The sequence below is a fragment of the Coregonus clupeaformis genome, chromosome 10 (genome assembly GCF_020615455.1).
Source record: "Coregonus clupeaformis isolate EN_2021a chromosome 10, ASM2061545v1, whole genome shotgun sequence".
NCBI classification, from domain to species: Eukaryota; Metazoa; Chordata; class Actinopteri; order Salmoniformes; family Salmonidae; genus Coregonus; species Coregonus clupeaformis.
The window spans coordinates 24,108,405-24,123,070 of NC_059201.1; the positions used below are offsets into that span (position 1 = coordinate 24,108,405).

The following is a 14,666-nucleotide window of genomic DNA, read 5'->3' on the forward strand; positions in this document are numbered from 1 at the left end:
AATCCATCCACCTGACAGGTGTGGCATATCAAGAAGGTGATTAAACAGCATGATCATTACACAGGTGCACCTTGTGCTGTGGACAATAAAAGGCCCCTCAAATGTATTTATGTCTGTAATAAAGCCTTTTGTAGGGAAAAACTCATTCTACATGGCTGCGCCCCTGCCCAGTCATGTCCATAGATTAGGGCCTAATTTATTTAAATTGACTGATTTCCTTCTATGAACTGTAACTCAGTAAAATCTTTGAAATTGTTGCATGTTGAGTTTATATTTTTGTTCAGTATATTCAGTGGTGGAAAAAGTACTCAATTGTCATACTTGAGTAAAAGTAAAGATTCCTTAATAGAAAATGACTCAAGTGAAAGTCACCCAGTAAAATACTACTTGAGTAAAAGTCTAAAAGTATTTGTTTTTAAATGTACTTAAGTATCAAAAGTAAATGGAACTGCTAAAATGTACTTAAGTATCAAAAGTAAAGTAAAAGTAAAAACCATTTCAAATTCCGTATATTAAGCAAACCAGCCGGCCCAATTTTATTTTATTTTTAATTGACGGTTAGCCAGGGGCACACTCCAACACTCAGACATAATTTACAAAATAAGCATTTGTGTTTAGTGAGTCCGCCAGATCAGAGGCAGTAGCGATGACCAGGGATGTTCTCTTTATAAGTGTGTGAATTGGACGATTTTCCTGTCAAAATGTAACGAGTTATTTTCTGTGTCAGGGAAAATGTATGGAGTAAAAATTATATATATATATTTTTTGGAATATAGTGAAGTAAAAGTTGGCAAAAATATAAATAGTAAAGTACAGATACCCCAAAAAACTACTTAAGTAGTACTTTAAAGTGTGTTTACTTAAGTACTTTACACTACTGAGTATATTAACCATTGAACAAGTCACATAACAAAAATAGTTTTACCATTCAGTATCTGGTCATGCATGACATGACTTCTCTAATTGTTCTAATCTCATAGAAATGTTGTCACCATTCTATTTCGATGGCCCATCTGAGGCTTCATAGTGACACATTTAATGTAATGATGAGCCTCCGTTGTATTCCCAAACATTAAAACTAAATTAATAGCATGTAAATTGATTGTTATCAACGCTAGATGTCGCTGCACACGAACAATACAGTACCGAGGACAGTACAATCTACTACAAAGTTCCCTTCTGCCTCTAAATACACCATCGGTCCATCATTATTATGTGTATAGATTACAGTACCTGAACCTGATTACATTTGTATACACATTATTCAGTGAGTGGTTCTTGAGAATGACCCTATACATATAGCAGGAGACAGTTTAGTTTACACACACACTTCAAGACAGCCACCACAGTTAAAATAATAAATACCATGCATTCTTTAAAAATAGCATAAAGCGTAGTTATTTAGAACAAGAATAATGCAGTACTCAATATACATGAATGTAGGCCTATGTGCCAGTCAGTATAGATAATTGGCCACATGAACGCAAGCGTCATTTTCTATAGCTGTAGTTAAGACGAACATACCCGTAATTGGACGAGAATAGCCGAATCATCTGTCCTACTGGACTGGAAGCGGCCGCAACGCCATGTTGACGAAGTCTCCCATCTCCGTGGAAAAATGATTATAGAAAAATCTATCGTTGAAAACAAATGTTAAATTTTCGAAGGAGAAAAGACGCCGGCGATAGTGCTCGGAAGAACTGAACCGGATCTGCAGAGGTCCGGGCGGGCAAGGGAGGCAAACCTCCCACTGTCCCCATGAATAGCACCACAGACCCGAACAGCGACTTTCCATGAAAAAAAGCTATTCTGAGTTGCTATAATAGCTAGCTAGCCCTGTCGGCAAAAGGACTTGCGGCCTGTTTCAATAATATTCAACGCTTGCTATATTTATGAAAGCTAGATATATTTTGTATCAGTATTTATTAGTGTATTGTTTTCTTTTGTTTATTTTTTTGCAATGAGTTTGCCGGCGAAAATAGTCCCAAAACCCGCCACTGTCGCAGTAAGTGGACCTGGAACTGGCCCGTCTCCGTCGAGCCAACTGCGGGCTACCCTGACCTCGGTGTCTTTACCGTCGGGAGCCCCAGGCGCTCCTCAGCCGAACGCCTTGCCGCCTCCTCAGTATCCTTCATTGACAAGAATAACCCTGCCATCTCTTGGTCAAGTATTCGGGGGAGAAACATTTAGGTAACTAGCTAGTAGGTAACGTATTGGTGAGCGGTTGGGTGCGGGTGAATGACTGATGTTTCCAAGAACAGGGAGGGGACAATTAGCTTGCTAACGTTAGCTAGCTAACAGATTAGTGGTTTATTGACAATTTGCTAAAATGGCTAACTAGTCAATTTAGCTAAACTGCAGATAATGAATTTTATTGGCCAATGCAATTTGAACTGTTGTGCGTGTGGGGATCAGAAACTGCGGGCTAGACACAATTTCACGAGTTGGCGTAGCTAGTTAGCTAACTAACTGCTAGAGGGCCACCGCACCGGCTTTGTTCGGTTTACCGGTAGCTAGCTAACTAGTCAGCCACTTTCATATTTGCAGCTGTAGACACGTAACTAGCTAATCCGGCTAACATATTGGCAAACTATTTTATTCGGGCCAGTATTGTGTGAGAGACGAGAGGGTTGCGGTTTGGGTGGACTAGATTTTGTAGCCATCAAAACGTAGTTAGCTAATCGTCCTAAAACTATTTTCTTGCTACCTCGTATTAGTGAATGTAAACTAGCTGGGTACAGTAGTAACCTAGCTAACTAAGTTGGGCCTTCTCCCCGGTATCCATAAAGAGATGCTAACTGTATTTATTGAGTTAGCTAGCTAGGCCGTGCGTTAAACCGGGTAGTAGATGGCAGCCGGTGCAACACCGGTATGCCCATCTTGACACCGTAGTGACGCCACATGCATATTTGCTGGTAGGCTACGTTAGCAACTGTAGTACAGTGTAATGAGTTTTATCCAGTTTGCGTTTACTGGTATTCCTATTTTATTTGTAGTTGGGGATATACATATTTCATGATTGTATGAATGATATTCAGTAAGCCTATGTCAAGTCACTGCATATTGAAACTCATGGCTTTTGGATTCTTTTGAGAGTTACCCTTGCTGTCAAGTTTGAGTAGCATCAATATAATTTTTGGAAACAGAAATGGATCAAGATTATTTTGGTGATTATTAGTTCTCAAAGATGATCTTGTTTAAAAATATATAGCTCCATTATAATTTCTACATACTTTATATCTGGTTTTAGCCTTTTAAGTTTACACTGAAGACGTTTTATCCTGAACATAATTTTCTAAAACAAATATATATATTTTTGAGTGGCGGCAATGATTTGGCTAAATGAATATAGGGGAAATACTAAAATGAGATGCATCAAACTATGTTGATTTCTATCTATATAGAAAAACATCAATGTCATTAAGCTCACTGACCCTCCTGGTGACTTCCCCTCCTCTCGCTCTCTCACTCTGTGTGTGGTCAAGAGTGTGGGAGCATGTTATTCTCTGTCTGCCCTCTGCTTAACTAGCCTCTCAAAGCACTTCATGATGACAGAAGTGAGTGCTACGGGGCGATAGTCATTTAGTTTAGTTACCTTTGCTTTCTTGGGTACAGGAACAATGGTGGACATCTTGAAGCAAGTGGGGACAGCAGACTGGGATAGGTAGAGATTGAATATGTCCGTAAACACTCCAGCCAGCTGGTCTGCGCATGCTCTGAGTACTCTGCTATGGATGCCGTCTGGGCCTGCAGCCTTGCGAGGGTTAACATGTTTAAATGTCTTACTCACATCGGCCACGGAGAATGAGAGCCCACAGTCCTTGGGAGCGGGCGAAGAAGGTGTTTAGCTTGTCCGGAGCAAGACGTCGGTGTCCGCGACGTGGCTGGTTTTCCCTTTGTAATCCATGATTGTCTGTAGACCCTGCCACATACGTCTCGTGTCTGAGCCGTTGAATTGCGACTCCACTTTGTCTCTGTACTGACGTTTTCCTGTTTAATTGCCTTATGGAGGGAATAACTACACTGTTTGTATTCGACCATATTCCCAGTCACCATGGTTAAATGCGGTGGTTTGCTCTTTCAGTTTTGCGCAAATGCTGCCATCTATCCACGGTTTCTTATTTGGGTAGGTTTTAATAATCACAGTGGGAACAACATCCGCTATACACTTCCTGATGAACTCAGTCACCGTGTCAGTGTATACGTCGATGTTATTCTCAGAGGCTACCCGGAACATACCCCAGTCTGCATGATCAAAACAATCTTGAAGCATGGATTCCGATTGGTCAGACCAGCGTTGAATAGACCTTAGTACAGGTACTTTCTGTTTGAGTTTCTGCCTATAGGAAGGGATGAGCAAAATGGAGATCAAAATCATGATCTGACTTGCTGAAGGGAGGGCGGGGGAGGGCCTTGTAGGCATCCTGGAAGTTGGAGTAGCAGTGGTCGAGTTATTTAGCTGTGCGAGTACTACAGCCAATGTGTTGATAGAACTTCAGTAGCGTTTTCCTCAAATGTGGTTTATTAAAATCCCCAGCTACAATAAATGCTGCCTCAGTCCAGTGTAGTTCCTTGAGGGCCGTCGTGGTATCGGCTTGAGGGGGAATATACACGGCTGTGACTATAACTAAAGAGAATAATACGGTAATACGGTCGACATTTGATTGTGAGGTATTCTAGGTTGGGTGAACAAAAGGACTTGAGTTTCTGTATGTTATCACACCATCAGTAGTTAAACAAACACAACCACCTTTCTTCTTCCTGGAGAGTTCTTTATTCCTGTCTGTGTGATGTACTGAGAACCCAGCTGGCTGTATGGACGGGGACAGTATATCCGGAGAGAGCCATGATTCCGTGAAACAGAGTACGTTACAGTCCCTGATGTCTCTCTGGAAGGAGATCCTCGCCCTGAGCTTGTCTACTTTATTGTCCAGAGACTGAACATTAGCGAGTAATATACTCGGAAGCGGTGGATGGTGTGCACGCCTCCTGAGTCGGACTAGAAGTCCACTCCGAATACCTCTTCTCCGCCGGCGCCGTCTTGGAGCAGCTTCTGGGATAAGTTCAATTGCCCTGGGGGGTACGAACAAAGGATCCATTTGAGGAAAGTCGTATTCCTGGTCGTAATGCTGGTGAGTTACCGCCACTCTGATATCCAAAAATTATTTCCGGCAGTATGTAATAACACAAACTTTCTGGGCTAATAATGTAATAAATAACACACAAAAAAACAAAATACTGCAAAGTTGCTTAGGAGCTAGAAGCAGAGCTGTGGCAACTGAGTTAGGAAGGTTGCCTGTATCTTTGTAGTGACTGGGTGTATTGATACACCATCCAAGGCGCAGGCTAGACCTGCAGGCTAGACCTGGGTCGTCTGAATGCCTACTCAGTATTTTTTTTATATTTAAAAAAAATCTCCAACAGTTTGAGAACATTTCAACATGCATACATAACGCACCTGTCCTGAACTCTAACGGGTGCTATACGGCCCTACATGACCTCTCTGTTGGGTACATATTACTCAACTGCATTGCACAGTATAGGCTAGTGTTAATCTACTTCTAGTCTTAGCTGTTCCTACTGCATTACAGCTCCACTGCATATATAGTGAACTTTACAAGTCCACTGCAGATATGTATACTGAATGTAGGGGTTACCCTGCTCAATAGAGCATACAACTACCCATGACGCCACATTCATTAATTTTAACAAGTTACTTTGCGCATGAACCCTGTTTCAATAATAATAATGATAATAATAAGCAAGACAAAACAATTGTATTAGAAAAGTAAAATGGAAGAAAAGGATGAAGCAATCAATGTCAGTAGAGAAAATAGGATTGAGGAAAAATAAAGAGTAAAGAGTAGTGATGGGGAGGGGGAATTGATAGTTACATAGCTTGACTCCAAGTATCGATTGAGAAGAAAAAAAAGGAGAACTAAAACTAGTCTGCTGTTTCTGCTCCAAACCGCCGTAATTTTTAATCCTATAGCTTGTTCTCCATCTTTTTAAATAGTGAGACATGTTTTGAGCACTTTTAGTCCCATAACTGATCAAAACTCATTTTCTCATGCTCTCTCGTCTCTCTGCAGCAGACATATAGTGAGCAATATGTTTGGAAAATCAAATCGCAATATCGAATAGCAATACATACAGAATCGTAACAATTGCAATACATATTGTATCGGCACCTAAGTACCTTGATAATATCGTATCGTGAGGTCCCTGGCAATTCCCAGCCCTTGTAAAGAGTGAGCGAGTGAGAAGGGAGGCCTTTACTTCCCGGCTCAGCCCGGGCTGCTGTAGGCTGACCTGGGCCTTTGTTGGGAGACGGTGGGAAGAGCAGCCTTGGCCTCTCGTGCTGCATGCTAAGCAGCACTGCCATTGTCTGGGGTGTGCAGTAGGGATGGGGGTTTGACATAATTTCACTATTTGAATAGTATCATGAATATTTGTTGGATATCCGGATATTCTAAATACATGTTTTTATTTTTAACGTACATTTTTAAACTGAGCACTGCTGCGTGAGGGAGAGGCTGGCGCTCCATTGCTGCAGTGGAACAGGCTGAGAGAGAGATGGGAGTGAGCAGACTAAGGGAGATGCCAAGGCAACTCAGCTACAGCCAAGACTAGCTAGCTAACTTGCAGCAGCCACAATGAGTACGTTTACATGCACACAATACGATTATTGTGGATAGTCAGATGAATATAATAGTTTGTTTAAAACGTTTACATGCTTTGCAAGAAGAACGATTTCCCTAATAATCCTGTTTACATGGACACATCTGAAATCAGGCTACCTGATGAGACTTAAATACAGAAAATCGGCAATCAAAATAAACGTTCTACCACAGCGACCATGTAATTTCTGCAAAGCCTACTTGATTGTGAATTTGGACATATAAAGTTTGCTCGCGCAAAAGAGCTGACTGAGGCTTGCGCTGACTGTACTGGCACATGCACAGATCAAATACACCGCTGGAATGCCGACTTTAAGCAGTTTACGTGTCTTAATAATTTGAAAGATTGCTTAGAGCACCAAGGGTTTTAATCGGTATATGCAACCTTACGTTGATTAAGATAAGCAGAGTAAGGTGTTGACATGACTATTGCCATACTCTGCCGTAATCTGTTTAATATCTAATTATCATTGTGCAGATAAACATACTCAATTGTATTTAGAAACAGTGCCTCTCTTGACTGGAGTAGCCTAGGGAAGCTAGCTAGCTAGGCTGGCACTTTCTCCACAACCCAATTCAGATAAAACAAAAGCCTACCTGTTGGTTGCTCGTTGTCGCCTACTCCTTTTAAATCCGTAATTTGATTCCATCTTGCATTGCATTAGTGAACTCTCACTCCACTTACTTGAGCCATCTTTGCCGCTTTGATTGGCCAACATAAACAACAAGCTACACATGTGAATGCTACTGGTCTTTTTATTGGCCGCAATGTGCAAACTACATTGAAAAGTTTGTTTTATTAAATTAATCATTTGAAATGTCCTGGTATATCCTTGTATGTAACAATGTCACATGGCTATTTTAAATTAATTTAGAAAAAGGCTTTTCGGTTTTAAAAAAGGCCTATAAAAAAAGTCAAGTATTCAAATACTAACGTCCATTCGGATATTCAAATAACCGTGCAGCAGCACAGGGTGTCTCTCTGGCAACCAGGAGCACCATCTCTGGCCACACACAGTTATTGTATAATTGTGTAACTGACTTATTATGGCTGAAGACTGTCATGAACATTTAAAGGGAAAGGGGATACCTAGTCAGCTGCACAACTGAATGCATTCAACCGAAATGTGTCTTCCGCATTTAACCCAACCCCTCAATCACAGAGGTGCTGGGGGCTGCCTTAATTGACGTCATCGGCGCCCAGGGAGCAGTTGACATTGATGTTTATCTATGTATATAGAGACATCTACATAGTTCTCATCTCAGTGTTTCCCTTGCTCAAGGGCAGAACGACAGATTTCTCCACCTTGCCGGCGCTGGGATTTGAACGAGTGACCTTTCGGTTACTGCCCGACACTCTTAACCGATAGGCTACCTATAACAGTCATAACAGTTTTAATAATTTATTTTAAAAAACACTTTAAAAAAATGTTTTACTTCATATTCAAGTCGACAAACTTTACCCAAAAGCAGCAAAGTAAAAGTAAGCTTGGTTTACATCTAACAGCCAATATACAGTCGTATGAAAAAGTTTGGGCTGTGGGTAGCAAGTGTTTTTCTTGGAACGCTGTGTTCTTTTGCCGCCATGCATAACGCCCCCTGTTATGACCAAATAACTCAATCTTTGTTTCATCAGTCCACAGCACCTTATTCCAAAATGAAGCTGGCTTGTCCAAATGTGCGTTTACAAACCTCAAGCGACTCTGTTGGTGCCGTGTGTGCAGAAAAGGCTTCTTCCGCATCACTCTCCCGTGCAGCTTCTCCTTGTGCAAAGTGCGCTGAATTGTTGAACGATGCACAGTGACACCATCTGCAGCAAGATGATGTTGTAGGTCTTTGGAGGTGGGCTGTTTTTGACCGTTCTCACCATCCTTCGCCTTTGCCTCCAATATTTGTAGCCTTACCCTAAACCATAATGTTGAACAATCTTTGTTTTCAGGTCATTTGAGAGTTGTTTTGAGGCCCCCATGTTGCCACTCTTCAGAGGAGAGTCAAAGAGAACAACAACTAGCAATTGGCCACCTTAAATACCTTTTCTCATGATTGGATGCACTTGTCAATGAAGTTCAAGGCTTAATGAGCTCACCAAACCAATTGTGTGTTCCAATTAATCAGTGCTAAGTAGTTACAGGTATTCAAATCAACAGAATGACAAGGGTGGCCAAATTTTTGCATAGCCTATTTTTCACATCTGATTTAATTTCATACAACTTAATATTGCTACACTAAAAATCTTTGTCTGGACAATACTCCAGTACTCAGCTTTTATTAGAAAATGAATGGCATGCCTCTGTGATCATTTTCTGTGACGACAGAGTAAATTATTATGCAGCCTCAGAGGGGTGCCCAGACTTTTTCATACGACTGTATGTAAGAATGCTGTTCATTGACTATAGCTCAGCCTTCAACACCGTAGTACCCTCCAAGCTCATCATTAAGCTCGGGGCCCTGGGTCTGAACCCCGCCCTGTGCAACTGGGTCCTGGACTTCCTGATGGGCCGCCCTCAGGTGGTTAAGGTAGGAAAAAACACCTCCACTTCGCTGATCCTCAACACAGGGGCCCCACAAGGGTGTGTGCTCAGCCCCCTCCTGTACTCCCTGTTCACCCATGACTACGTGGCCACGCATGCCTCCAACTCAATCATCAAGTTTGCAGACGACACAACAGTTGTAGGCCTGATTACCAACAATGATGAGACAGCCTATGGGGAGGAGGTTAGGGCCCTGGTGGAGTGGTGCCAGGAAAATAACGTCAACAAAACGAAGGAGCTGATCATGGACTTCAGGAAACAGCAGAGAGAGCATGCCCCTATCCACATCGACGGGACCGCAGTGGAGAAGTTCCTCGGCGTACACATCACTGACGATCTGAAATGGTCCACCCACGCAGACAGTGTGGTGAAGAAGGCGCAACAGCTTTTGGCTTGGCCCCTAAGACCCTCACAAACTTTTACAGATGCACAATTGAGAGCATCCTGTCGGGCTGTATCACCGCCTGGTACGGCAACTTCACTGCCCGCAACCGCAGGGCTCTCCAGAGGGTGGTGCGGTCTGCCCAACGCATCACCGGGGGCAAACTACCTGCCCTCCAGCACAACTACAGCACCCGATGTCACAGGAAGGCCAAAAAGATCATCAAGGACATCAACCACCCGAGCCACGGCCTGTTCACCCCGCTACCATCCAGAAGGCGAGGTCAGTACAGGTGCATCAAAGCTGGGACCGCGAGACTGAAAAACAGCTTCTATCTCAAGGCCATCAGACTGTTAAATAGCCATCACTAGCCGACTACCACCCGGTTACTCAACGCTGTACCTTAGAGGCTGCTGCCCTATATACATAGACATGGAATCACTGGTCACTTTAATAATGTTTACATACTGCTTTACTCATTTCATACGTATATACTGTATTCTATTCTACTGTATTTTAGTCAATGGCACTCCGACATTGCTCGTCCTAGTATTTATATATTTCTTAACTCCATTCTTTTACTTTAGATTTGTGTGTATTGTTGTGAATTGTTAGCTATTACTGCAATGTTGGAGCTAGAACACGAGCATTTCGCTACACCCGCAATACCATCTGCTAAATATGTGTATGTGACCAATAAGATTTGATTTTGATTTGATTTGAAACCGCTCAGGGATTTCACCAAGAGGCCATTGGTAACTTCAAAACAGTTACAGAATTAAATGGCTGTGATGGGAGAAAATTGTGGATGGATCAACAACATTGTAGTTACTTCACAATACTAACCTAAATGACAATGAAAAGAAGGAAGCCTGTACATCAGGGTTCTTCAATCCTGGTCCTGGAGGGCCGAAACACCTCTGTTTTTCATCCTCTCCTTCTAATCAGGGGCTAATTCAGACCTGGGAAAACCAGGTGAGTGCAATTAACTACCAGGTAGAAATAAAAAACAGAAGTGTTTCGGCCCTCCAGGACCAGGATTGAAGAACCCTGCTGTACATAATACAAATATTCCTAAACATGCATCCTGGCACTAAAGTAAAACTTCAAAAAATATACTTTATGTTTTGAATAAAAAGTATTATGTTTGGGAAAATCCAATACAACATATCACTTGTGTACCACTCTCTTAATGCTTTCAAGCATGGTGGTAGCTGCATCATGTTATGTGTATGCTTGTCATTGGCAAGCACTAGGGAGTTTAAGGATAAAAATAAACGGAATAGAGCTACGCACAGGCAAAATCCTAGAGGAAAACATGGTCCAGTCTGCTTTCCAACAGACACTGGGAGACAAATTCACCTTTCAGCAGGACAATAACCTAAAACACAAGGCCAAATATATACAAGTTGCTTACCAAGACGAAATTGACTTTTCCTGAGTGGCATAATTGGTTTTAATTTAAATGTAATGTATGGCTAGACTTGAAAATGTCTGTCTAACAATGATCAACAACCAACTTGACAGCTTGAAGACATTTTAAAAGAATAATGGGCAAATATTGTATAATCCAGGTGTGCAAAGCTCTTATACTTACCCAGAATGACTCACAGTTGTAATCGCTGCCAAAGGTGATTCTAAAATGTATAGACTCGGGTGTCAATACTTATGTAAATGAGATATTTGTGTATTTCATTGTCAAAAAGTGTGCTAATATTACTAAACATGTTTTCACTTTCACACTATGGGGTAGTTTGTGTAGATGGGTGACCAAAACATTTATATTTAATCCATTTTGAATTCAGGCCGTAACACAACAAAATCACATTTTATTTGTCACATACACGTCTTTAGCAAATGTTATTGCGGGTGTAGCGAAATGCTTGCGCTTCTAGCTCCGACAGTGCAGTAATATCTAACAATTTCACAACATGTACCCAATACACACAAATCTAAGTAAGGAATGGAATGTAAGAATGTATACATATATGGACAAGCATATCTTTCTTGGGGTGCTCTAAGTTGATGTTATGTGTTTCTGGCATTGAGAAATAGGTGCTACACTCCCTTTTTAAGCATTTATTTGTTGTAGTGGGAACAGCAACTTAAGAACTCTATATTTAAAAAAAAAGATATATTTTTATTTAGAAATGATTGGCTTCTGTTCCGTTCCTACAACACTATGTATTGTTTTTTTAAAAAGTGTGTATTACAGTGTCTGTAATGAAGAAAAAATAAATAATAATCTTTGAAAACCTGTAGCTGTTGAAATGAAAACATGTAGCTCCCCTCTCTTCCCTACAAAGCAAACACAATATTGATGAGTATAATGTAAAACTGGAGAAGTTAATGCATGATCCCATAATAATAGGTTTTCAATATTGCTGACCAATTTAAGATCAATTTGATGTAAAGTTACTCCCCCATGAAGCCAGTAGAAAGAAATTGCAATAGTCAAGATCAATAAATGACTCTTAGTACAATATAACGTAGGAACTGGTTCGCTCAGACTCTCTAAAAAACACTGGGTTCACTGGTGGCCTTTTTGTATACTTTGTGTACTAGGCTGGCTGCTAACGTTAACTACATTCATTGTCAGTGCACAATATTTCTTCAGTTGTGAAAGGACTATTAGAAAATCCATAAACAGTTAAATTGTACATATGAATCACCTCTTCATCCATACTTAATAATATCAACAATGTTACAGGCTTCTAAAGGACTCTGCCACAGTGATAGTGGGTCCACTGACTCATATCCTCAACCTGTCAATCTCAACTGGGGAAATCCTTGTCAATAGAAAATGGTTTATATAACACCAATTCAGGGGATAGATCGGATGTGGCCAACTACCGTCCAGTATCAGTTCTATGTGCTGTCTCCAAAGTGTTGGAAAGGCTGGTGCAGACACAGGTTGCCAACTATTTCTCACTCAGCAGCCTATTTACAGCCTATCAACAAGGCTTTAGGAAGATACACAGCACATCTACAGCAGTGCAAAGGGTTGTGGAGGACATCAAGTCGGCTTGTAACAGCCAGGTCACAGCAGCACTCTTTTTGGATCTGGAGAAAGCTTTTGACACTGTTTACCACCACACGCTCCTGAGGAAGCTTGCGAAACTAGGCTTTGACAGCACTGCAATCAAGTGGTTCACATCATACTTACAGGGAAGGAGTCAGTACAACAAACTGCAGAGCGCGCAATCAGCCCAGGTACCTGTGGTGAATGGAGTCCCACAAGGGAATGTGCTTGGACCCCTGCTGTTCAGCATTTACATAAATGACTTTCCATCAGTGCTGGAGAAATGCTGCATACATATATATGCAGATGAGAGAGTCCTATACTACTCAGCAAATACACCAGGGAGTGTGAGGAGACCATATCAAATGACATCAAGAGGGACCCAACTTGGTTCGCTGACAACAAGCTCTCCCTACACCCTCATAAGACCACGGCAATGCTGTTTGGCATCCCACAAAAGCTGAGACACAGGCAGAACTATCACAATAACAGACGGACAAAAAAACGTATGAACAAGTAAACGCCATAAAGTACCTGGGGAGGAAGTTGGACCTACACTGGACTGAACACGCTAGCCTGGTCACAGGGAAACTGCTTTCTGGGCTTGGCGCTCTAAAAAGGTAAAGGGACTTCGTCTCCAAGGACATCCTCCTGACAATCTACCACACCATGATAACTGACCTGGACTACTGTACCACAGTATGGCTTCCCACCCTACATCAGTGGAATAAGACAGGTCTTAACCAGCTACAGCGTATCATCAACAGGGCTGCTCGTATCATGACTGGGCATTCACGGAGGGAACACAAAGACAGAGGTTTTTCTGCAAAAACCTGGAATCGAACCACAGACGGACAGGATCCATTACAACACCCTAGTGACTGTTTTCAAGGCGACACAGCACAAACTGCCTGAGTACATGTCAGACCAGTTCAGGTGGGAGTCTTCACCCATCCTCCGGGGGCGCACCAGAGCAGCAGCCAAAGCTTATGACCAATGGGACCTGCACCTGCTGGCACATCCATCAGTGAAAAACATGGCCTTCCAAGGCAGTCTGCAGTTCTTTGGACGATTGCTCTGGAACAAGCTGGACTTATCCACACGACAGCTAGCTAGCATGTCCACCATCAAAAGAGCTGTACACAAATCTAGACTTATGTAATGTGAGCGTGGTTTTGTATGTATGATAATAGGTATGCTCTATCTAGACAACTTTATGTGATGTGTACACATTAGGAATTTTCCATGAGACTGACCAGGTGAATCCAGGTGAAAGCTGTGATCCCTTATTGATGTCACTTGTTAAATCCACTTATATCAGTGTAGATGAAGGGGAGGAGACAGGTTAGAAGGATTTTTAAGCCTTGAAACAATTTAGACATGGATTGTGTATGTGTGCAATTCAGAGGGTGAATGTGCAAGGCAAAATATTTAGTGCATTCGGAAAGTATTCAGACCCCTTGACATTTTCTACATTTTGTTGCTTTACAGCCTTAATCTAAAATGGTTTAAATTGTTTTTTTCCCCTCATCAAAGGCCACTCTAAAAGGTGCAGTTTTGTCACACAACACAATGCCACTGACTGCAGGAATGTCCACCATAGCTGTTGCCAGAGAATTGAATGTTAATTTCTTTACCATAAGCCGACTCCAACGTTGTTTTAGAAAATTTGGCAGTACGTCCAACCGGCCTCACAACCGCAGACCACGTGTATGGTGTCGTGTGGGCGAGCGGTTTGCTGATGTCAACATTGTGAACAGAGTGCCCCATGGTGGCAGGTGGGTTATAGTATGGGCAGGCATAAGATACGGACAACGAACACAATTGCATTTTATCGATGGCAATTTCAATACACAGCGTTACCGTGACGAGATCCTGAGGCCCATTGTAGTGCCATTCATCCTCCGCAATCACCTCATGTTTCAGCATGATAATGCATGGCCCCATGTCGCAAGGAACTGTACAGAATTCCTGGAATCGTTCATCTTTCCCTCGATCCTGACTAGTCTCCCAGTCCCTGCCGCTGAAAAACATCCCCACAGCATGATGCT

At 42.0% G+C, this 14,666-nt stretch overlaps 1 protein-coding gene across 5 annotated transcripts in view; it reads left to right on the forward strand.

Moving 5' to 3' along the window:
• Positions 1 to 1,549: 1,549 nt before the first annotated feature.
• LOC121575377 (eukaryotic translation initiation factor 4 gamma 3-like) overlaps positions 1,550 to 14,666 on the forward strand; it is an 80,945-nt gene continuing 67,828 nt past the window's right edge. For all 5 annotated transcript variants that reach the window (XM_045222896.1, XM_045222898.1, XM_045222899.1 and 2 more), the window contains exon 1: positions 1,550 to 2,124. In XM_045222896.1, the coding sequence (XP_045078831.1) occupies positions 1,961 to 2,124 (164 nt within the window). In that variant the 5' untranslated portion in view covers positions 1,550 to 1,960. The remainder of the gene's footprint in view (positions 2,125 to 14,666) is intronic.